We start from the raw sequence: 23,766 nt of genomic DNA on the forward strand, positions 1-23,766 counted from the left end.
TTTTCTCCTGGATGAGTAAGGCTGGGTAGCTATCCCTTTATGGAACGTACCACTTTCAACAAGGGGATTCAAACTCATTATTGCTCACTAAACCATAGAATAAGATCAAATATAATTGCTACATTAAGTTACTAATGCATTATTACATGGATTTAATTACAATACCGTTTTGTCTTCACATTTGGTGTTTTTGAATAATGATTATATATGATCACATTTGGCATGCGCTTAAATCTACCCTAATAGTAGGTGGAAAAGGCTCGCCCATAATCGTGTATTTTTCTACCAAACCCAGATGTTAGAGAGAAGGCTGGATTTTCAAGGCGGATAGAGATGTTTGATACAAAATAAGGAAGAGAAAAATGTGAAAAGTAAATATGTTGCAGAATAAAAAATAAAAAAATCTAAACTCCCTCACGTGGACATAATCGTCACTTTGTTATTAAAACATGCAATAAAACAGTTATAAACGTTTATAAACCGCACACCTTCCCGTTCCAAGAGATCTGAATTAACGTTATAGATCTGCTACTATTCGGAGTAAAAAGAAAAAGCTAATATGATTGACATATTTATTTTAATGAAGAACAGAGAGTCATAACCTGATAAGTTATAGATGTTAAGACAGAAATAAGTAGGTTTCAATTTGACAAACCTAATGTTTATTCCTCAATATAAAACCAATATTAAAGGATATGTAGTTTGATATTGTAAAAACAGACATTTCAAACAAGAGACAGGATGCTTGGGGACAATATCAAAACAGTGTCACTGTAAACAAGTTTTTCACTATATTGTTAACATGCAGAAATACAGTACATGGAGAAAACTGAAAAATAAAAATTACTTTAGACTAGCATTTGCTCTGAACAGTGTAAATATATAAGACATTCAGTATTAACTTATTCTAAAGCTGCAATATGCACCTTATTGGGAGTTATAATCTACCAACGTTGTCTGTCGTTCACCAGTTATGTGGTTTCATGCCATCCACCAGCAAGCAGCAAAGCAATACACTTATTCAAATCATGTGTCAAGTAATAGCCAGTTTAGGAGGAATGACACTTGCAATCCCACAGTGCAGTAAAGACAATTCAGCTAAAGCAGAATACAAATCACCACAAACTATAGTGCTCTTTGTTGTGGTATAGATTAATAGTGTTGAAAGCATTTCTATTTATCAACATATTAGGGCCTTCATGGGGCCTTGGAAGTGAAACCATAAAAAACTAACATTTGCATCCTACGGCAGTATGGTATTCTAGTCTGAAGAGGTTGAATCAGTCATTGGGTTGAACGGAGTGAAATTAGATCAGTCCAGACACAGAAACCGGAGAGTTCCTAAAATAACCCTTGGTTGGGTGGGTTAGGAATCACCAAGTAGCCTAGCTCGCTGTGGTAGCCTCCATGTCCCCGTCCCTGTAATCCAGTTGGAGTTTGAGCTTGGTAGGTTTGACCACTTGTACTCCCTCCCTCTGTAATTGTGACTGTCTCTAATTGAAGCCTCTTGAGGAAGACAGAACTTCCTCCTAAGTTCCTCGACCACACTGTGCTTTCGGAGAACGGGCCCCTGCCGAAGGCTAGGAGATGTGAGCAGAGGAAATATAGGACCATGAACCCCCTGGTGTAGATGAAACGACCATATGGTTTCCTTTGAAAAACACGACCCTCATCACAGGGACCCCAGCATCTTTACTGGAGCCACCCTCCAATCATATTTGCTGTCGGGTGTTCTTCCAAGATGGGTTGGAACTACTAGAATTATGGTTGCACAATTTTTGTAACTTTTATTAAATGACCAGGGAATTTATTGCATGCTTCAGAAATGTTGCAATCCTAATTGTTGTGTTTCCAAAGATCTACGCAATTCAAAAATGTATATCCTTATATCAGTCTACAAAGCGGGCAGTATTATCATCATGGGACAATGATAACATGCCAGGCAGTACTATCATTATGGGACAATGATAACATGCCAGGCAGTATTATCATCATGGGACAATGATAACATGCCAGGCAGTACTATCATCATGGGACAATGATAACATGCCAGGCAGTACTATCATCATGGGACAATGATAACATGCCAGGCAGTATTATCATCATGGGACAATGATAACATGCCAGGCAGTACTATCATCATGGGACAATGATAACATGCCAGGCAGTACTATCATCATGGGACAATGACAACATGCCAGGCAGTACTATCATCATGGGACAATGATAACATGCCAGGCAGTACTATCATCATGGGACAACAATAACATGCCAGGTAGTACTATGATCATGGGACAATGATAACATGCCAGGCAGTACTATCACCATGGGACAATGATAACATGCCAGGCAGAACTATCATAATGGGACAATGATAACATGCCAGGCAGTACTATGATCATGGGACAATGATAACATGCCAGGCAGTACTATCATCATGGGACAATGACAACATGCCAGGCAGTACTATCATCATGGGACAATGATAACATGCCAGGCAGTACTATCATCATGGGACAATGATAACATGCCAGGCAGTACGGTACAAGGTCTTTATAGTGCCGGATATGGTCTCAGTCTGTAATATTAATTTACCATTTGATAGAATGAAATAGCCTCTAGGTGGAGTCTGTCATTTGTGATGATGTCAGGTTCTCCCTGGAAGTATCCTTATTAATTAGATTGCATACTGTACATTATTAGACTCGGGCAATTTCACAAGCGTGCAGTTCAGAAGCAGTAATCCCCTATGGGTCCTGCCTACTCATGGGGTTGGAGTGGAGCCAGGGTGTATTAGAGACACACATGTCGTGAGTGTTACACTGAATGACCAGAAGTCTGTGGACAACAGCGTTCTCCGGGCATCAGCTAAAGCCAGATTCGTCCGTCAGACTGCTGAGATAGTGAAGTGTGATTCATCACTCCAGAGAACGCGTTTCAACTGCTACAGAGTTCAATGGTGGTGAGCTTTACACCACTCCAGTCGACGCTTGGCATTGTGCATGGTGATCTTAGGCTTGTCTGCGGCTGCTCGGCCATGGAAACCCATTTCATGAAGCGCCCGACAAACAGTTGTGCTGACTTGCTTCCAGAGGCAGTTTGGAACTTTGTAGTGAGTGTTGCAACTGCTATGCGCTTCAGCACTCGGTGGTCCCGCTCTGTGAGCTTGTGTGGCCTACCACTTTGTGGCTGAGCTGTTGTTGCTCCTACTTCAAAATAACAGCACTTAAAGTTGACTGGGGCAGCTCTAGCAGGGCAGAAATGTTCCGAACTGACTTGTTGGAAAGGTAGCATCCTATGACGGTGTCACGTTGAAAGTCACTGAGCTCTTCAGTAAGGACATTCTACTGCCAATGTTTGTCTATGGAGATTGCATGGGTGTGTGCTCAATTTAATACACCTGTCAGCAACAGGTATGGATAAAATAGACGAATCCACTAATTTGAAGGGATGTCCACGTACTTTTGTAAATATAGTGTATATTGTTATGATTGCTGCATTTAAACTTTATTAACCTCAATATCAATAAATAATTTAAGTGCCCATTAATATTTTCAATTCAGCCTTTGAAATGAGATATTATGATGGTCATTTCAGAGGCTGGAAACATTATGGCCAATGTTAAACATTAGCCTGTGTTGTAGTCAGTCAGTCAGCCTGAGAGGCTGCCTCTGTTTGGGTGATGTGGTTGAAACTGCACTCTACCCCATAGAAGCCACCACTGCCCCCCAGTGGCTATAGGAGAGAAAAATCAAACAAATGAGTTCATTTATACAGTACCAGTCAAAAGTTTGGACACACCTACTCATTCAAGGTTTTTTTTTTTTTTTTTTTACCATTTTCTAAATTGTAGAATAATAGTTAGAATAATAGTGAATAATTCAAAACTATGAAATAACACATATGGAATCATGTAGTAACCAAACAAATAAAAATATATTTTACATTTTTAGATTCTTCCAAGTAGCCACCATTTGCCTTGATGACGTCTTTGCACACTCAGTCATAGCAGATAGTCAAATGTCTCCAGGGTAAGACAACAAACATTCTTCTTGTGCTGGTACAGAAGCCAACCTACACACCCAGCCATCGCCTGCGTCTGAAAACGACTTGAGACGTTGCTGTATTGTAGACGTGTCTTAAAGGCTCTGAGTTTTATATTTTCACTCTATGATGTTGGAATAATACTGTGAAATTGTGAAAATTAGTGTCAGAGCTGTTTGAAAAGACTGCCTGAATTTTTTGGGCCTGGAGTTGTGGCCTGCCTGACGTCACCAGGCAGTAAATTAGTTAATAGACAAATAAGAAAGAGGGTTCCAAACTGCTCTGCCGAGTTCAACTCTCACATCATATTTTTACATCCAAAATGGTTAATGGGCATTTCCAGGGATCAAACAAAAATTATCATTCCCCTGTTGTTTTTCTTTGTAAAACAAGTCAAGTTGGAATTGTTCCTGACAAGCACACACACACACACACACACACACACACACACACACACACACACACACACACACACACACACACACACACACACACACACACACACGTGCACGCACACACACACACGTGCACGCACGCACACACACACACACACACACAAACACACACACACACAGAGTGAGAGAGAGAGAGAGAGAGAGAGAGACTTGGCAAACAAAACATTTTACTATTACGGAGGAATCTACGTGTAAATTGATGCCTACTCCCTGTTAATTTGCTCAAGTCACCATAAAAAGGGTTGCAGCATGCATGACAATGCCCCTCTCTATTGACTTCTGAGTGCTTAGGCCTGTCCCCAGGCTGCTCTTTCCCCAGCGCTGCAGCTTCAGCCCCATGAGCCTCACATCTGGCCTCAATAAGCCACTACAGCTGTTAGTGAAATCATGTGTGTAGTTTAGAGGGTCCAGACCACAGAGAGCACCCTCCTCCTCCCCAAACCACAGCGAGGTGGAGAGGGAACAATTTGACTGGTTGAGCCTGTATCTCATGAAAGGTCTCGTTAAAACCAAGCCAGTAGTCCTGTATCATCGTACAGGCATATTTTTGGGGCCTTTCCTGCAGTGGTTTATGTGCTCATTTTCTTTCGAATGTGTTTGTTTGCCTGAGTTTGTAATGGAAAACAACTGATCTCAAACTTAAAATGTAACATGAGAGAACACTTATCAAGTGTGACGATGCACAGTAATAAATAAATACAAGTGTAATGCACTGTGTCTCATAATGCACCATATCACTGCAGTTCACTAAAGTTCAAATCTTATTGAAACAAAAACAAATCAAGAAAACTTTGAAGTAGAGCTGAAACAGTTGCTAAGCAACAACAGTAACAACAGTATTCCCACTATTCCAGTTTGTTGGATATTCCGTGGGGGGGGGGGGGGATTATTTTTCAGTTCGCACTAAACTCTGTAAAGTTATCCATGCGTTTTGCTACTCAATTGACAAGACATTTCTTGTGGCAATATATTGAGTCAAACTCACAACCTGAGATGCCAAAAGAATCTACAGCACAGGGGGCTGCTGAGGGGAGGACGGTTCATAATAATGTCTGGAATGGTGTGAATAGAATGGTGTCAAACATGGAAACCACGTGTTTGATGTGTTCCGATAGCATTCCATGTATTCTGTTCCAGCCATTACTATGAGCCGTCCTCCCCAGTTAAGGTGCCATCAATCACCTGTGATCTACAGTAAATACAGCAGTATCTTATACAGTGATATTGGGAATGCTAATAGGCTAGAGCCAACGATAAACAACGGCTCAACAAATGGAATATTGTTGATGCAGAAAACACAGATGTATTTTTGCTATAGAGATCATAATGGAGGTACATAGGGTCATACATAGGGTTGCAAAATTCCTTGGTTTTCCTGAAATCCCAGTTGGAGGATCCCCAGAATAAGAACGGAATAAGCAGGAACTCCAGAAATCTCCAACCAGGATTGCTGGGAAACCAGGGAATTTATTGAAAGTTCCCAGAATTTTGCAATCCACTCATACCTATCTATGTATGGTGATCGTTCAATAAAGATTGTCTATGCTCAGGGCGTCATGTCATAGGTATTGGACAGTAGGTAATGGCTGGTATCAGGGATGGTTAAGTGAGTGGCAATTTGGTAAGCAGCTGTCGTTCACTGATACACAGGCCTTTCCACTTGAAATCCAATTCATGCCTGTGGTCTCCTTTCCACTCTTCGAGCCAACAGCCCAAGTCTTGGAGCTGCATCCACAAAGCCACTGCCACGCAGCACACTCACCCTGTTCCAGCTCTCTGTGCCACCCCTCTGCTTCAGCTACAGAAAGAGCTGTACTTTGTGGTTGAAGAGAGAGAATGATGGACAGAGAGAGAGAGAGAGAGAGAGAGAGATGGGGGAGTGAGGCAGGGCAGAGCACAGTATGTATACATTTCAGCGGGAGTATAATCCACTGTAACCACAGGTCCTGCCTGCTCTACCAGCATCCTTTGCTGTAATCAAAGTACATTCCCAAACCTCCTACACACCAGCTCTTTGCCCCAGAGAGGCCAACTCACAGGCATTATCAAACTGAAGAGGAGAGGAGTCAGTTACTCCTCGGCTCTACGCTGTCATTTAGCTTAATCCCATATCAATTGATTAATGAAAAAACACATCCAGGGATGGTGACACATTTTAGATTACAGTTTGAAGGCTAGGGGGAACTGACAAAGGCCCTGAGACAGGAAAATATTGAGACAGAGAGGAGTGAGTCAGTGAACACGGAGACAACAGGAAGGGAGGCCTAGCATACTTGTTCAAAAAGAGGTGTTTGTTTAGTCGTCTTCAAATGAAAACACTGTGGAGCTGAGTGATACTGCACTGCACATGTTAGATGAACAAAATAAAGAAGCATACTGTTGCCAATTACCAAATATTTATCTTCTGTGTTTACTCTTTATAAACATGTTTCATTCCTTGGACAATGTTTTAATCTCAGAGTTATTCTGAGAACGCTACAGAATGCCCAGATCCTGGCAATCCTTAAAGGTGCACTGTCACTCACGACACATTCCATCGCTATGGTGTAATCCAGTGGACTTTCTGTTGGTTTGGAAGTGTCATAATGTAAAATAAATAATACATGTAATTATGTGGAATACTACATTACAGCTATTGAACTTTCGCCTCTTTTCACCAGAGTCAAACTACTGAGCGTCCAGTCCTGCCAGGTCTTTAATTGAAAGCAGCCTCTTCCCCTCTCTCCCTCCTGTCTCACAGACCTTTTGACACCGGTCCAAACTAACTCCCTTTCACCCCTGCATCCCCCTACTTCACTTCTTCTGGCTCTAACCCTCTGCAGCTCAGAGCAAGATACATCCAAAACTTGGCCTATTCACTCAATACCAACACACCTAGTCACAAAGGCCTGGGCTCATGTTGGAATCTCACCCTCCCTCTCCAATTCCCTTACACTCATTTCACACAGAATGTTATTTTTCTTTATTCATATATGAATTTATTTCCTTGATATTTGATCTGAAAGATAGTAAAGGTCTTACTGTAAAATGTATTTGCCTGAATGTAATGAATGGTAATTTCAGTAAGAAAACAGATGGGAAATGAAATCAGATGCAAGGTATCGACCAATCAATACTTTTTTGCTCGTAAAAAGACTAAACAGATCAGGATCAATTTCCAAGTGCCTACCCTAATATGTCTGGAGTTTACACAATGGCCACAGACTATTGTTAACAGTTTTAGTTAACTTGGTTATAACGAGAAACAATTGTGTCCTAAGAGGGCGGTATTTACACTTTCTCTGTGTTGTACTCTCCGGAAACATGAACAAACTTCAGAAACATCCATTCTAAATAGTTAAAAAATACAATTTTAATGTAATGCTATCCAGATACATATGTCGGATATGACCTATATTGTCACAGCAAAACAATCTTGCACCAAATGGACTTTAGTCCATAATGTTGCTTGATCGGTGGTAAGGCTTTTAGCTGGCCAAAAGTATAGGCTACATAAAAAGTTAAATACTGTTAATGCAACCATATGTTAGTGTGGGTTTTCAGTGAATCTATGTAAATCACAAAGCTCATCTGCATTTCGGTGCAGGAAATACTCAGCAACAAAAGAGTGATCAAATTAAGATCCTACATCTGTATCTACTTTTCTTAGTCTGATGTATTAAATACGTCCCACTCAGTATGACAGTTACTATAATTTGTAGAGGCTCATTTTGTTCTGATTCATTTTCATGAGTTTATAATAAGATAAGGTAAGGTTTCTATTGATCCCATAAAGGGAGATTTAATATCACCAGTCAATACATCAGACACAGCAGCAAATAAGAATGAAAAAAGGTCAAAATATTGATTTGCTTTAGTGCATTTTAATGTGTGTGTGTGTGTGTGTGTGTGTGTGTGTGTGTGTGTGTGTGTGTGTGTGTGTGTGTGTGTGTGTGTGAAAATGCATATGTGAACATGTGTTTGTGTGTGTGTGTGTGGTGGCTAAATCTGGGTGAAGGGTTGCTATGAGATAGCTGGAGGCTTGGGTTGAGAAGCCATGGTACAGGTCATTAGATTGTCTTTTCACATTAGCATCTGTTGAATGGGATTAGCCATCCAGCCGAGTTTAAACCCTTGACATCCCACATGCACTGCCAACTAGAACACAGAGTAGCCATTAGCAACACCCCCTCAATTGTCTATCACACACGCTCGTCCCAGCGTTGGGTCTCCACGGCTGGGTAAAAAAAAAAGGTTCTTATGGGCAACTTTCTATAGGAACATGACATAGGACCACACATCTAAACTCCTGACTGGCGCAGAGGTCTAAGGCACTGCATCTTAGTGCTAGAGGTGTCACTACCGACACCCTGGTTTGAATCCAGGCTGTATCACAACCGGGCCGTGATTGGGAGTCCCATAGGGCGGCGTACAATTGGTCCAGCGTCATCCAGGTTTGGCTGGTGTAGGTTGTCATTGTAATTAAGAATTTGTTCTTAACTGACTTGCCTAGTTAAATAATGGTAAACAAAAACATAGCTATAATGTTGGCTATTTAAGTGCATTGCTGACTTAATCTCCAGAGAGACTTCTCTCTGTTTTTTTGTTGTTGCTTTTGACAGACAGAGTATCAGCTTGGTATCTGGCAGATACACAGATGTTCATGTGTAAGAAGATTTGCGTGACTGAAACACAATATCAGCATAGCCACAGAAGTCAGAGGTCAATCTTCAAAGCTGGTATTTCCAGCACAGAATGTTCAACAAAGTGTTTTCAAGTAAAGCACATTGTTTTTAATGTGATCACCAGAACATTTGTTGTATCTACATGTATGCTGCATTGACTGTGGTAAGTAAGCAGGCCTAATACAAAGATTTATTTCAAAGAACCTTGAAGAAATTTTTGTCTTTATTGTAAGTCCTTGTCACCAGAAATGAGTAGAGATTTTTTTTTAAATACCTGTGAAAAAACATTTGACAATACCTGTTTCGTTAATATTGGAAAGCTCATTATCCCATGTTACTATAGTGCCCCCTGTTGGTTAGTGCCATCACACCATAACTTGAATTTGGTAAATACACTCATAGATAAAAAAAAAGTTCCAAAGGGGTTCTTCGACTGTCCACATAGGAGAACCCTTTGAAGAATAATTTCTGGTTACAGGTGGAATCCTTCAGGGTTCCTCTGTGGAAAGGGTTCTACCTGGAACTAAAAGTTGTTATTTAAAAGGCTTCTCCAATGGAGACAGCTGAAGATCCAAAACCTGTGTAGTATCCAAAAACAATACCTGTCTCAGAATGGGACGATGTTTCATAATATATATATATATTTTTTTCCTTCAGTCATATCAATCACAATAAATAAAGAAGTGGTACAACAGATCTGAAAAATATACCAACTCAAAAGGGTTACAAAAGAAAGAGCCCATTCCCAGGCCTGGTATGGGGTTGCTGTATCATCTCTCCACATGACTCCACTCTGCCGGGGTATCCCGGGGCCCTTTGGGTTTCCTAATGCGACAGTTGAACCCTGAGGGACAGTTGAGAAATGTGTTTGGGATTAGTTGAAGGCACCTGCAAGAACATAGCCTTGTTTTGACATCCAGTCACAATTATCATGAGATTCTGAGGAAATGGATATTACATTGGGTAGCTATAATGGCATGGGATAGTAACAGTAAAAGGCATTGGATAACAGTATCACAAACACAAGCAGATATTCACCCATGCTACCAGGAGTACAGCTGTTGGTCAGGTCTTTGATGGGATTTGAGACATATTCATAGTCATCTCCCATCGAGGAAAGATGCTCAGCTAGAGAAAAGGAAACAGTGAAGAATCAGTAAAACATTTTCCACATAAACAGCTCAATATGGCTGTCAAGGAATTGTTACTGGCAAGAAACTGAATGAAGATGGAAAACAAAATATTGCTCCTTTGTGGTCAATGTAGGACTCAAATTACTTTTCGCATTGATTTAATACTTAAAAGGACAGTGTATGCCGTCGTAAATAACATTACACAATTTCCCCAGTTTCACAGTATTGGACTGAGATTACTAGATCTAGATTACAATGCTCTTCTAAAAGACTGGATATTCTTTGCAAGGCATAATGACTAAAACAAAATCAGAGCTGGCCTCAGATTGGTCTCCCTAAAATGCTCTCACCTGTGACCTGTTCATAGCCACTCTGTTCCTTCCCTAACGTGGCCTCAGCTAGCCTGTGATTGGCCGGTCTAGCTGTGTCATATATGGGTGAGGCCGCTGGAGGTGGATTGACTGGAGGACACCTGCTCTTGGGCTTGACCGTGCTGTAGAGAGCAGTGGCGGGGCATCTCAGGGCGCCCAGCTCTGCGTTGTCATAGTGATGGAGAGCGGCCGGAGGAGCTGAGGAAGAGGCTAGTGACGGAAGCTGTTTGGACTTGTTGACCACAGCATAGGTGTCATCCATCGTCTGCTGGCACAGTTGAGGCGCTCTGGGCTGCACACTAGAATTTCTAAAGAGGAGTAGACATCCACAATTCCATCAACAGTGAGAAGTACAAATGTGGCCTTATTGTTTCTGCTCTACACACTAGATGGCCATAACTATTATACATATGACTGAATTTTCCTTATCTAGTCCGTTTTCTTTCTGGGGCTTCCACAGTGGATTTTTACCATTAGTATATTGGTATAGAAATTAAGATTGATTAAAAATGTCAATGTTACAATCCTGATTTCCTACGGACTCTTTGACCATGTTTACAGAGATATAGATAATTTGTGTATAAGCCTGTGATACGAGCTGGCGGGGAAACAGTTTAACATATGGGAGGAAGGAAAGAGGATGTGAAAGTGATGTTTAACAGCCCTGTGTGTCACTTCCTCTGCAGCATGATGAATGTTTAGTAGTACAGGAATGGTGACATCCTTCTGATTCATGAATCATGTTTCCCTAAAGGTCTGTCAAATGTAACTAACAATAACTGGCTTAAAGTCCCTTTCACGTCAAGATCTTCAACGTGTACGACAACACAGTATTTGAATATACAGTACATTTAGCAATATTAAAGGTGCACTACGCAGATATCGCTCAGCCATTTCCTGGTTGCTAAAACTAGCCTAATTACAGTTTCTGTGATAAAACAAGCAAGTATAGTGTCATTGAATCATTGTACTAAACCGCTTGAAATATATGGTTGCTGATAATGGGCCTCTGTACGCCTATGAAGATATTCCATACAAAATCTGCAGTTTCCAGCTACAATAGTCATTTACAACATTAACAATGTCTACACTGTATTTCCGATCAATTTGATGTGATTTTAATAGACAAGAAAATGTGCTTTTCTTTCAAAACAAGGACATTTCTAAGTGACCCCAAACTTTTGAACGGTAGTGTATATTTGACCACAACAGTTACATACTGCAACTTTACTAGTGTTTGCTTGATTGTCAAGGCAGGTACATATCATATCTATTGTATTCTGTAATAGTTTACTTAATCAATCAATCAAAATATGAATAAATGACTTGGTATCGATAAGCTTACGTACACTAAAACTACACACCCAACAAACACAAAACCCTGTTGTACAGCCAACTGAAATAGATGACAATGGAATCACTTGTACAAAACAGGAAGCTCCCTAAATCTCTCTCTCTCTTTCTCTCTCTCTCTCTCTCACTCTCTATCTGCTTCTCTCTCACTCTCTCTCTTTCTCTCCCTCTCTCTCTCTTTCTCGCAAACTGAAAGTCAACATCTCCACATCTCCACAACCTTACTGTGGTATACCAATATCTCAGGCTGCTTATTGAAGTCAGAAACGGTTGTTATTGTGTGTATATGTTGATGCACATCACACATCAGACTGAACAAAGAAAGAAATACTCGCTCCTACCTTTTTTCAAGTGGCTGAGTGATGGCTGATGTTATCGGTGGAGAGGTCTTCACAGACTCAACGTCATCATAGAGAGGTTGGTTGCTCTATAAACAACAAAATAAGCCGTAAAGGACTAGAGAGGTATAGGACTGTGTCTCTAAAGCTCAGGCTCTGTATGAAAATGTGTGAACAATCATCTTCAATGTGCCAATATTTGCATAGAGAGGAAGTGTGATGGCTGGTTTCCTACGCAACATTTTTTTAATGTTCTTTTTACTCCACTCGTCACATTGAAATGTCAGACGGAAGTATAAATATGATCAGATTGAATGGATGACACAAGGAAAAGACCTTTGTTAGTTTCTATTTTTAATAACAGACAAACTGACATATTGTGTCAGCTTTGCCTTGTACCTCTGGCTGTGCAGGCCACTCAATTCTGATCTGTTGCCCAATTATTGGCAAACGATCTGATCTGACCCGGGCAAAAGATCTGAATTGGGCTGCCTGTGTAAACGCAGCATCTGACCGCAAAACAGATGTGTCAATAAACCCCAATAATACTCTATACCCTCTCATGTCTTATTGTTCTAGTAAAGCTTGCTTGAACCTGAATGCTAGTACGGCATGTGTTGAATACTGTGTTGTATTTTGCCTTTAGAAAGGCTGACATCTGTCGGTTGGAGATAGCAATTACAAAAACGTGATAATTGTTTCTGTCTTACCTTGGTGAGATTCTGGTAGTTGTTCTCAGGTGACCGTAAAGCCTTCTCAAACATATAAGCCACGGCAGAAAACACAAACTGATACTGCTCCTGGTTGGAAGGATAGAAAAAAGATGATTGAAGCCATCATTTCCACAGGAGAGAATTACAGTATTTATTGCATGATATATAACACCCTGCAGAAAATAAACACAACGTCTCATATGTAATTCTGATAAGTCTGATAATAAAATACCTTTGTCTGAACAGCTGATGGCCTCTGTCTCCTTAGTTCCACTACAATCTTCATGATATTGAAATCTCCTTTGATTTGCTGGTGGAGAAATATGAGAATGCATTAGTCAAAACACTCATACCCACCAATATTTTAAAAAATATATATATTTTTTTACAAGTATTATTGTTTTTAGTTGCAGTCTACAAAGGTCTTGGTAAAACCAATTCCCTAAATGATGCCATCAATGTAATGCATCAATGTAATGCAGTACTACCTTTGTGACAAGAAGATCATGAACATAATCCAGGGCACAAATCACCCCTGTTCTTCCACAACCAGCACTGGAAATACAAAACACAACCAAATACATGGTCTGCTCCATTCAGTCTCTTACAGCAGTACTCAAACATTACCAGAGAAGTTCCCCAGTCTGGATATGACACGGTAGACCCCTTCAGGTCCTGAATATTTAACATATCTCAATTTATCTTGATTTAACTAGGCAAGTCAGTTAAGAACAAATTCTTATATACAATGACGGCCTACCCAGGCCAAACCCAGACGATGATGGGCCAATTGTGCGCCGCCCTATGGGACTCCCAATAACGTCCAGTAGTGATACACCCCAGGATTGAACCAGGGTCTGTAGTGATGCCTCTGGCACTGAGATGCAGTTCCTTTTACCTCTGAGCCACTCAGGAGCCCATCGAAATGGCATTATTAAAACACATGGAGCTCAAGGAGTACATGTGGACTTGTGATAAACAACATTGAATGATATGCATTGATGGATTTTAATGGGCTTATAGATCATAGTCTGTCTCTGTGTGCGACAATTTCCTCTCGGAGCACAACAAGTCCACTGGGCAGACAGTAATCATAGGGGCTGTGCTGTATGTCATGTATAGGGGACAAACAGACCTGCAGTGGATGAGAACAGGGCTAGTGTTGTTTCCCTGGGCTTTGCGAGCCATATCCATCATTTCTAAAATACCACCAGCTGTGTATGGAATGTCATGATCAGGCCAAGCTGTGTATTGGAATTGAGAGATAGTCCGTGTTTCCTAGACAAACAGAAAACATGGTTTGCATATGACTTCACGGGCTCCCGCTCATTCAACTTCCTGGATACCAACAAATAATATCAGATTATCCAATGTGGATAATGGTTGTTGGAAAATAACACTGACTTGTTTTTCTACGATATTGAAGAATTATTTCTAGTGCTGCTGATGGAAAACAACACAAAATAATACCCTTTTCACAGTTGGACACTTACATTATGAAATCTCACAGTCAGAGTCCTCAAGACTACTTCCTCATTTGGGTTGGATTCTTCAAGCTGTAAAAACATGATAACATTTCAATAAAAACATTTCTAGTGTTTCCTGAAACAGGTGCCTGTGATGCAGACAACAACATGTGAGTCAATATGCCATGAAATAACCAAACTGAGTCAACTTTAGTACACAGGAACTGACACATCATCTGTGGAGGATGTTGGGTAAAAAGGGAAGTCTTCTTGAATATTCTCTGAAAACCCAGACTATAAAACAACCCCACTGGGCAAACACTGGTTGAATAATTTCAATATGTCACTTAACCAATGTGGAATATACATTAAATTGACATCTGTGCCTAGTGGGACAGCACTCTGTGCATGCTGGAATATCGGTGACATTGTGGGAGGCAACCTATCTGTCTGGGACGACTCCTGAATAGTAATACAACTAAGAAGATACATCTGGATCAACTGAAAGTTGTGTCAATGCAGCTACAACTTCTCTGTGGCCTGTGTATCTTCACAGTATACAATATAATGAAGATATATCGACAAAGACGTACATTTGAGACAATAAAGGGACCAAAGGGGGTTGTTTCCTTGACAGTTGTCCAATAGCGCTCACACTTTTTCTAAAAAAAACAACAACAACATTATGAGTCAAGTGGAGACCAGCACCAAAGTTGATCAATTATACAGTACAATAATATGTTCACACTTCCACTGTACCTTTTTTTTATTCAAATGTGACTAAAAGGGCATTTACCTTTCCCATTTCAATTTCTCTGCAAGCCATGATTATAACCTAAAACAGGGATAGGAATAGAGGTAACATTAGGGGTGGCAGGGTAGCCTAGTGGTTAGAGCGTTGGACTAGTAACCGGAAGGTTGCAAGTTCGAATCCCCGAGCTGACAAGGTACAAATCTGTCATTCTGCCCCTGAACAGGCAGTTAACCCACTGTTCCTAGGCAGTCATTGAAAATAAGAATTTGTTCTTAACTGACTTGCCTAGTTAAATTAGATTGAGACAATTTTCCCATTCTTCATCTGTGCTACTGTACAAGCTGTACTACATTTATAGGAAAGCTGAATACAATCTTCCTTACCTTTACATCATACTGCCAAATCATTTGCCAGAAGTCAACCAAAGTGTGCCTCAGAGGTCCTTGGGTCGCTATGTATTTTCTGGTCTCTGTTGCACCCTAGAGGACAGACGAGATATAGCAGAATAATCAGCATCAGACCGAGCTGAATGAAATGCAATAGGACTTACTGAATGAGAGAGGGCAATACCGTACTTTAATGAAGCTGGCGTTGATATAGTCAGAATCATTGCCATTCGTCAGTAGAGTTAGGGGAACACGGGTCTGGTCATCTATACAAAAATATGGGTTTTGTTCAGATAAGTTTAATATTAAGCAAGAATATAATTTTCAATTAGAGTAAAAACCACTAACGTTTTTTAAGTCTCCATCATTGTGCTTACATGGTAAAATGTCTTTGTAACGATTCTTCTTTACATTGTCCTTCAGTGCCCCGGCTTTCGTTGTGAGGCCAAGATCTTTCTTGATGATGGAAGTTCGATCACGGATATTCTACAAACACAAAGAGACATGGAAGCTGAGATGAGGTTGGGAGCAACTTTCATGATTGTGAAACTGTAATTAAAAGAGAGGTAGATTGAGAGCAGAAACCTTGAATGTAGGAAGTCTCAGATAGGGTCCAACGAAACCAATCTTTACACATTAGTAACCACATACTGTACTAGCCATATTCCCTCAGCCCTTTTGTCACAAAAAAAAATGATCTACACAAAATACTCTGTAATGTCGAAGTGGAAGAAAAATTCGAAAGTTTGTTAAATATGAATCCTAAATAAATGACAAATATATCTTGATTAGATACTGTAAGTATTCAACCCCCTGAGTCAATACATGCTAGAATCAGTTTTGGCAGTGATTCCAGCTGTGAGTATTTCTGGGTAAGCCTTTATAAGAGCTTTATACACCAGGATCTTACAATATTTGCAAATTGTTCTTGTAATTTTTTTTCAAGCACTGTCAACTTGGTTGTTGATCATTGCTAGACAGCCATTTTCAAGTCTAGTCATAGATTTTCAAGACGATTTTAGTTAAAACTGTAACTAGGCCACTCAGGAACATTCAATATCCTCTTGGTAAGCAAATCCAGTGAATATTTGGACTTGTCCTTTAGGTTATTGTCCTGCTGAAAGGTGAATTCATCTCCCAGTGTCTGGTGGAAAGCAGACTGAATCACGTTTTCCTCTAGAATTTTGCCTGCTCTTAGCTCCAATACGTTTCTTTTTTTATCCTGAAAAACATCCCAGTCCTTAACGATTACAAGCATACCCATAACATGATGCTTGAAAATATGGAAAGTGGTACTCAGTAATGTGTTGTATTTGATTTGCCCAAAACATAACACTTTGTATTCAGGACAAAAACGTAATTGTTTTGCCAAATGTTTTGCAATATTACTTTAGTGTTTTGCAACCCTGTGTATTACTTTAGTGTTTTACAACCCTGTTCTTGGAGAGCTACCCTGCCGTAACTTTTCACTCCAACCCCAGTTGAAGATAAACATTAGAATCAGGTGGGCTAAATTAGGGTTAAAGTTAAAACCTACAGGACAGTAGCTCTCCAGGAACACGGTTGGAGAGCCATGCTTTAGTGCCTTGTTACAAACGTAATGGAATATTTTTATTCTGTACAAGCTTCCTTATATTCACTTTGTAAATTAGGTTAGTACTGTGGAGTAACTACAATGTTGTTGATCCATCCTTAGTTTTCTCCTATCACAGTCATTAAACTTTGTGACTGTTTTAAAGTCACCATTGGGGTGAAATCCCTGAGTGGTTTCCTTCCTCTCCGGCAACTGAGTTAGGAAGGACACCTGTATCTTTGTAGTGACTGGGTGTATTGATACACCATCCAAAGTCTAATTCATAACTTTACCATGCTCAAAGGGATATTATTATTATTTTTATTACCAATAGGTGCCATTTGCAAGGCATTGGAAAACCTCCCTGGTCTTTGTGGTTGAATCTGTGTTTGAAAGTCACTGCTTGACTGAGGGACCTTACAGAATATAGATAATTGTATGTGTGGCTTACAGAGATGAGGTAGGAATTCAAAAATCATGTTAAACACTCTTATTGCACACAGAGTGAGTCCATGCAACTTATTATGTGACTTGTTATGCACATTTTTACTCCTGAACTGATTTAGGCTTGCCATAACAAAGGGATTCAATACTTATTGACTCATGAGATTTCAGCTTTTCAGTTTCAATTAATATGTAAACATTTAGAAATGTAATCCATTTTAAATTCAGGCTTTAACACAACAAAATGTGTAAAGAAATCAAGGAGCGTGAATACTTTCTGAAGGCCCTGCATGTAATAATGTAACCGGTGTGAAATGGCTGGCTAGTTTGCTGTGTGTGCTAGTGGCAGTTCAATCGCTGACGTCACTAGCGCTGAGACCTTGAACTAGTTGATTCCCTTGCACTGCGGCTTTTGTCGAGCAACAGGTAACGATGCTCCATGGGAGGCAGTTGCTGTGTTCATAGGGTCCCTAGTTCAAGACCAGATTGGGGTGAAGATAGGGACTGAAGTAATACTGATACAATATCACAGCTTTCTTCATGCCATAATATAGACATAATTACATTATTACATTACCACCATTTCTCACTTGGCACATCCTTAGTCACTAACAAACTAACATGGTCCAAGTACACCAAGACAGTCGTGAAGAGGGCAGAACAAAAATATTTTCCCCCTCAGGAGACTGAAAAGACTTGGCATGAGTCCTCAGATCTCAAAAGTTTCTACAGCTGCACCATCGAGAGCATCACTGCCTGGTATGGCAACTACTCGGACTCTGACCGCAAGGCACTACAGAGGGTAGTGCGTACGGCCCAGTACATCACTGGGGCCAAGCTTCCTGCCATCCAGGACATCTACCACAGGGAAAGGTCCTAGAAATTGTCAAAGACTCCGTCACCCTAGTCATAGACTGTTCTCTCCTCTACAGCATGGCAAGCTGTACTGAAGCGCCAAGTCTAGGTCCAAGAGGCTTCTAAACAGCTTCTACCCCAAAGCCATAAGACTCATGAACATCTAATCAAATGGCTACCCAGACTATTTGCATTGCCCCCCCCCCCCCCCCCCCCCCTCGTTTACGCTGCTGCTACTCTCTGTTATTGTCAATGCCAAGTCACTTTAATAACTCTACCTACATGTACATATTACCTCAACTAACCGGTGCCCCTCACATTGACTCCGGAACCGGTACCCCTGTACCTAGCCTCGCTATTGTTATTTTCCTGCTGCTCTTTAATTATTAGTTACTTTTATTTATTTATTTAATACTTGAAACTGCATTGTTGGTTAAGGGCTTGTAAAGTAAGCATTTCACTGTAAGGTTGTTGTATTCGACACGTGACAAATACAATTTGATTTGATTTGAATGAGGCTGGTTAGAAAATAGTTCACATGTATTACTATTTCGATCATTACTGTCATTAATTCAAGGTACAAACAGTCAACAGAATCATGTTTATTAAAACCAATCTGAGGCTGGCATGTAAAAACAGTGGCACCCCTAACAATGGAACATTGTCAATAAAGAATCTTACGCAACAGTCTACTAGCTGCAACAAGGAAATGTTTCCCATAGTGGCCCCAGTGTTAATAAATAACTTAGTTTTGAACTTTGGAAGCTAAATTAGGAAAAAAAAGGACTAGCCTACCTACTGTATCTTAACACTTACAGAGGTTTACATGTAAGAAGAGCAATAGCCTACAGTAGTTTAACAAAATATACTTCTGCAAATTTTGCTATTCAGTTCAGTGTAATGTCAAAACATAACTAAATAACCAAGGTTCACTTCTGTATGTGCCTTAAAGAGAGATGCCACTGATTTGAAAGAAGGTTTTTGTCAACTGCATTCAAGTTACAACATGCATTGTATTATACTATACAGAAAGCAAGTTACAACATGCATTGTATTATACTATACAGAAAACAAGTAGCCAACATGATTTGCAGATATAACATTCAAACAAACAATTCAGTAGCCTACTTTTCCTTTGTTTAATCATCATACCTCTCAGGTTTACTACCCTTATCTACAACTGGACCAGTGTATGATGTGCAGCCTGTGATGTTGTACATCATGCACAGCGTACACACAATCTTTAGCCATTATTCAACCAGTTATTTGGAATCAATAGATTAATGCAATTGCAATGTGAAAGTCCAACGAAGTACTTTGCACATGCCTTAAAACATACTTTTTTTTTCATCTGAAAATATCACCTGGTCTTATTGTCTTTCTATGGGAATTAATTATAACCCGAGAATATACCATGTGCATGTGACCAATAACAGTTGATTTGATTTGATATACAGGTATGGTGATTATCACTTACACTATACTCCGATGATATGATGCCCTCTGCTCTGCTGTCATCTGTCAAGGACATCTGACCTACGAACCTCGATAGATGCTCCATCCGTGCTGCGGCTAGGGATGTCAATTTAACTTTTTAAATGGCAGGCAGTGGGCGGCCACTATATCAATACAACAATTCTAAACAAACGCAGAGCGCCTTGCCGCACCAATCTCTAGTGCGATGATTAGCCTAGGTTCCGCGTGTACCTCTTGGAACGTTCCTTATGTCATTGTCACTGTGAGGCAAGTCATGTACATTTCCGCATTGAAAGCTACTGGCTTATTTATTGGCGTCAAAACAGGGGAGGAACTTTCACATAAACTCCAATACACTACTATTACAACAAATGGAAACATGTATAGCATATTTATTCTTTGCCAACAAGAATATTCAAAGCATCTTCAAAAGACATTCAACGCATTTTCAAAAGCTCTATTATTTTACGTTAGTTGTACAGTTAAATAATGTGTTATTATAAAGTTATCAAGCAGGCTATCAATGCATGAATCACATTTAGACTAATAGGTAGTCCTAAAACTTGCAGCCTGATAATATTCTCAGGGATATTAATTAGCCTGACACTTTCTAAAAAATATATCCTTTATCAATCGCTGTGCAACGCTTCCCCTCTGCCTCTGGAAAACGCACCGCCATAGTAAATAATAGGTGGAGGTGCTTTCTCGTCATACTTGTGCGGTGATACTGATGGTTTGTTGACAACTGCAACATTTGAGCTAAGCATAACCCAGCTACGGACAGACATGACTTTACTTAGCAGCATGGGATAATTGGTTCTAATCCAGGCTTATATCACACCTGCCCGTGATTTGGAGTCCCATAGGGCTGCGCACAATTGTAAATAAGAATTAGTTCTTAACTGACTTGCCTGGTTACATTTTTTTAAAAGCTACAGTTGGCAACAACTATTATCCACTAGCCACAACCATACAAACAATCGGTCTCACCATCCATCAGTATCATAACACTACAACCAATCACAACGAACAAACAATTACTTCAAATGGACTAATAAGCTCACAGTTTACAATCACGTGGTAATTCAGTGCTAGAGGCACCTCCATTGTGTCACTTATGCAATAAGTCTGGAGGAGGTGTGGTAGATGGCCAATATACCACCTAAGGGCTGTTCTTATGCAATGCAGAGTGCATGGATACAGCCCTTAGCCATGGTATATTGGCCATATATCACAAACCTCTGAGGAGCCTTATTGCTATTATAAACAGGTCACCAACTTAATTACAGCAGTAAAACTAAATACCCTGTTATACGGTCTGATAAGCCATGGCTTTCAGCCAATCAGAATTCAGGGCTCAAACCACCCAGTTCATAAAATGAGGTCATGGATCTGGACTCAGGACTCCACCTACTGGACAGGTGTGGTTATTGCAATGACAATACCTAGCTATGGAGTAATGTTTAGATTAGGGAAAATGGTGATAGTGCACTCCCTCCCTCATCTAAAAGCCAAGTCGTCCGATACATTTACATTTCTATTTACAACTACGTCGTGTTTTCCATAAGGATATACAGAAAGGCATGAAAGTATAGCCTATTCCCAGGGGCGCTTTTATCACACAGGACCTCTGCTAATAGCAGAGTCCTTCCTAGCTGCTTGAGTGAAGATGGCGCAAGCACTATCAGAGGAGGAGTTCCATCGGATGCAGGTAGCTAGGTTGACAGATGTCCATTTTGAATGCCCGTTGTTTCAAATTTGTTGTCACCTTCAGAGTATTTTCTGAAAATGGGATTTTCCGTCAACCTGTCCAGAGCTAAACGACGGAACGGTAAAGCATACGTGGTAGCTTCCTTTACTAGCTAGGCCAACATTGCAACCCAGGGATGTGGCTAGCTATGTTGATAGTGTCAGCAAACATTGCTATTCCAAAAGCAACAGGCAGTTGGTCATATCGTTTTATTATTCTATACAAACATGCAAATGTGATAATCCCAATAGTTTGCTTTATGTTCAAATAACATTAGTTTAACAGATAGCTAACGTTAGCTGGTTTGCGAGTTAACCGTTAACTAGCTTAAATGGCTAGGCTAGCTAGTTAGCTTGAAATGACATACTCTGGTCTTCATTAATCTTCACGACAATATCTTTATTAATGGCAAAGTTATCTTCCTGTTAGTTATTGATTTCAAACATCCGTGTCTTATATTTGTGTGCTGTTTTTGTTAAATGTTTTAAATAAATACATTCGGTGAAAACTATAACGTTAGCTAGCTAGTTAATTTCGCGTAACTAATAGCTTTCCAAGACTTATTATGGGTCATGGGTTTGGTCATTCAACGTTAGCCTCATGCCTGCTCGCAGCCTTTAGGGACTGGACGCCATTCACTGTTTATTATAGTGGGTGTGTTCAGTATTCCAAACCAGATAGTGCCCATGGCTAGCTAGCCCAAATAATGCATTGCTTGTTCATCTGAAGTCACCTGAATCAGATTATGTGTACAGTCAGATGTTTTAATGTTTAATTAAGTTGACCCTTTATACAGGCTTAAACCAACTCCGTGGCCTTGTGGTTAGTGTCCCTTACCAAAAAGTCAAAACATGGGACTTGATGCCTCTCTGCTTGGCACTCAGAATTAAGGAGATGGACTGGGGGTAAGGCCCTGCAACAGACTAGCTTCCTGTCCAGGGGGTATACTTGTACATTAGGCTGCCCCACCTTACAGAAACAGGAGATAGACCTATGTCCTATGTGCCGTTCTAGCTCTGACAAGGCTAACTGGTCAAAGGCTTTTATGTGTTTTAGTGCAATGTCATCCCCTCCTTCTATAACCTTTTTGTTGTTTTCCAGGCTCAGCTTTTAGAGCTGAGGACACAGAACTACCAACTTTCAGATGACCTGCGGAAGAACACAACTGGTAAGGAGCAGCAGCTCGTAATGTAAATATGTTCTGGAGCTCAGTTGGTGCCCTTGAATTGGGATCAATATTTACTGCTAAAATGAAAAGAGCATTTCAATGCAACTCCAGGATGGACTTCCGATTTAGTCTCCCTCTTAATGCAAGTGAGTGGTGTGTGTAGTAACCCATGTGATGCACTGTATCTAACTTCAAAATGGGTTAGTTATGTCTCAGTGATTAAAAAGAAAATACTAGGCTCTGGGGATATTCAATATTTTAGTGTTGATTTCTTTTCCAGAGCTGAATGCTGTTCGTCTGAAGACTGTGACCTTGGAGAAAGATTACATCAAAGCACAGAAGGTATAGCAAGCTAATCTACATTTAGATTAAAACCGTGATAATAGAGCTGTGGAGTTCAATGCACTGAAACTCAAGGCATCATGTTTGAGACAGAATAAAAGGTACCTTTGTTTGTGATTCTATTCTGATGAGCTTTTTGTTTTATCTTCAGGCTCTGAATAAAAGCAAGAAAGCTCAGGTGGGTTACTTGCATCTTCTACAACTATTTCAAAGCTGTCTAAAATGATCTTGACAAGATAGTATGAACATTAGCTTGCTATACATGTTATATGCCATAATAGCCATTACTCCAGTTTACATGTGTATAAATGACCATATACTTTTTTTTATTGTAATTTGTTTTGCACTGGCTCGAGGGACACTCACTAGACTCTAGCCACGCAATCACACATACTACATTGACACTCCATCACCCACACATACTTTCTCACTTTTAACATATGCTTCTGCTGCTCTGTTTATTATACAGTTGAAGTCGGAA

General features: G+C 40.2%; 2 protein-coding genes across 7 annotated transcripts in view; one reads left to right on the plus strand and one right to left on the minus strand.

The window, feature by feature from the left end:
• Positions 1-9,352: 9,352 nt before the first annotated feature.
• On the minus strand, positions 9,353-20,304 carry LOC109868937 (tyrosine-protein phosphatase non-receptor type 18). The gene is made up of 15 exons (XM_020458708.2): positions 20,027-20,304; positions 16,055-16,163; positions 15,867-15,943; positions 15,675-15,770; positions 15,334-15,372; positions 15,131-15,199; positions 14,565-14,627; positions 14,207-14,349; positions 13,560-13,626; positions 13,304-13,381; positions 13,069-13,158; positions 12,362-12,447; positions 10,647-10,975; positions 10,202-10,291; positions 9,353-10,007 (listed from the first exon to the last, which is right to left on the minus strand). Exons 1-15 carry the CDS (start codon positions 20,108-20,110, stop codon positions 9,934-9,936), a joined length of 1,494 nt encoding a protein of 497 aa, XP_020314297.1. The 5' UTR covers positions 20,111-20,304; the 3' UTR covers positions 9,353-9,933.
• A 1,140-nt stretch (positions 20,305-21,444) lies between these two features.
• LOC109869082 (GRIP1-associated protein 1) overlaps positions 21,445-23,766 on the plus strand; it is a 114,858-nt gene continuing 112,536 nt past the window's right edge. For all 6 annotated transcript variants that reach the window (XM_031804076.1, XM_031804077.1, XM_031804080.1 and 3 more), the window contains exons 1-4: positions 21,445-21,736; positions 22,877-22,943; positions 23,224-23,285; positions 23,437-23,463. In XM_031804076.1, coding sequence (XP_031659936.1) covers positions 21,695-21,736; positions 22,877-22,943; positions 23,224-23,285; positions 23,437-23,463 — 198 coding nt within the window. In that variant the 5' untranslated portion in view covers positions 21,445-21,694. The remainder of the gene's footprint in view (positions 21,737-22,876; positions 22,944-23,223; positions 23,286-23,436; positions 23,464-23,766) is intronic.

The sequence above is a fragment of the Oncorhynchus kisutch genome, linkage group LG24 (genome assembly GCF_002021735.2).
Source record: "Oncorhynchus kisutch isolate 150728-3 linkage group LG24, Okis_V2, whole genome shotgun sequence".
NCBI classification, from domain to species: Eukaryota; Metazoa; Chordata; class Actinopteri; order Salmoniformes; family Salmonidae; genus Oncorhynchus; species Oncorhynchus kisutch.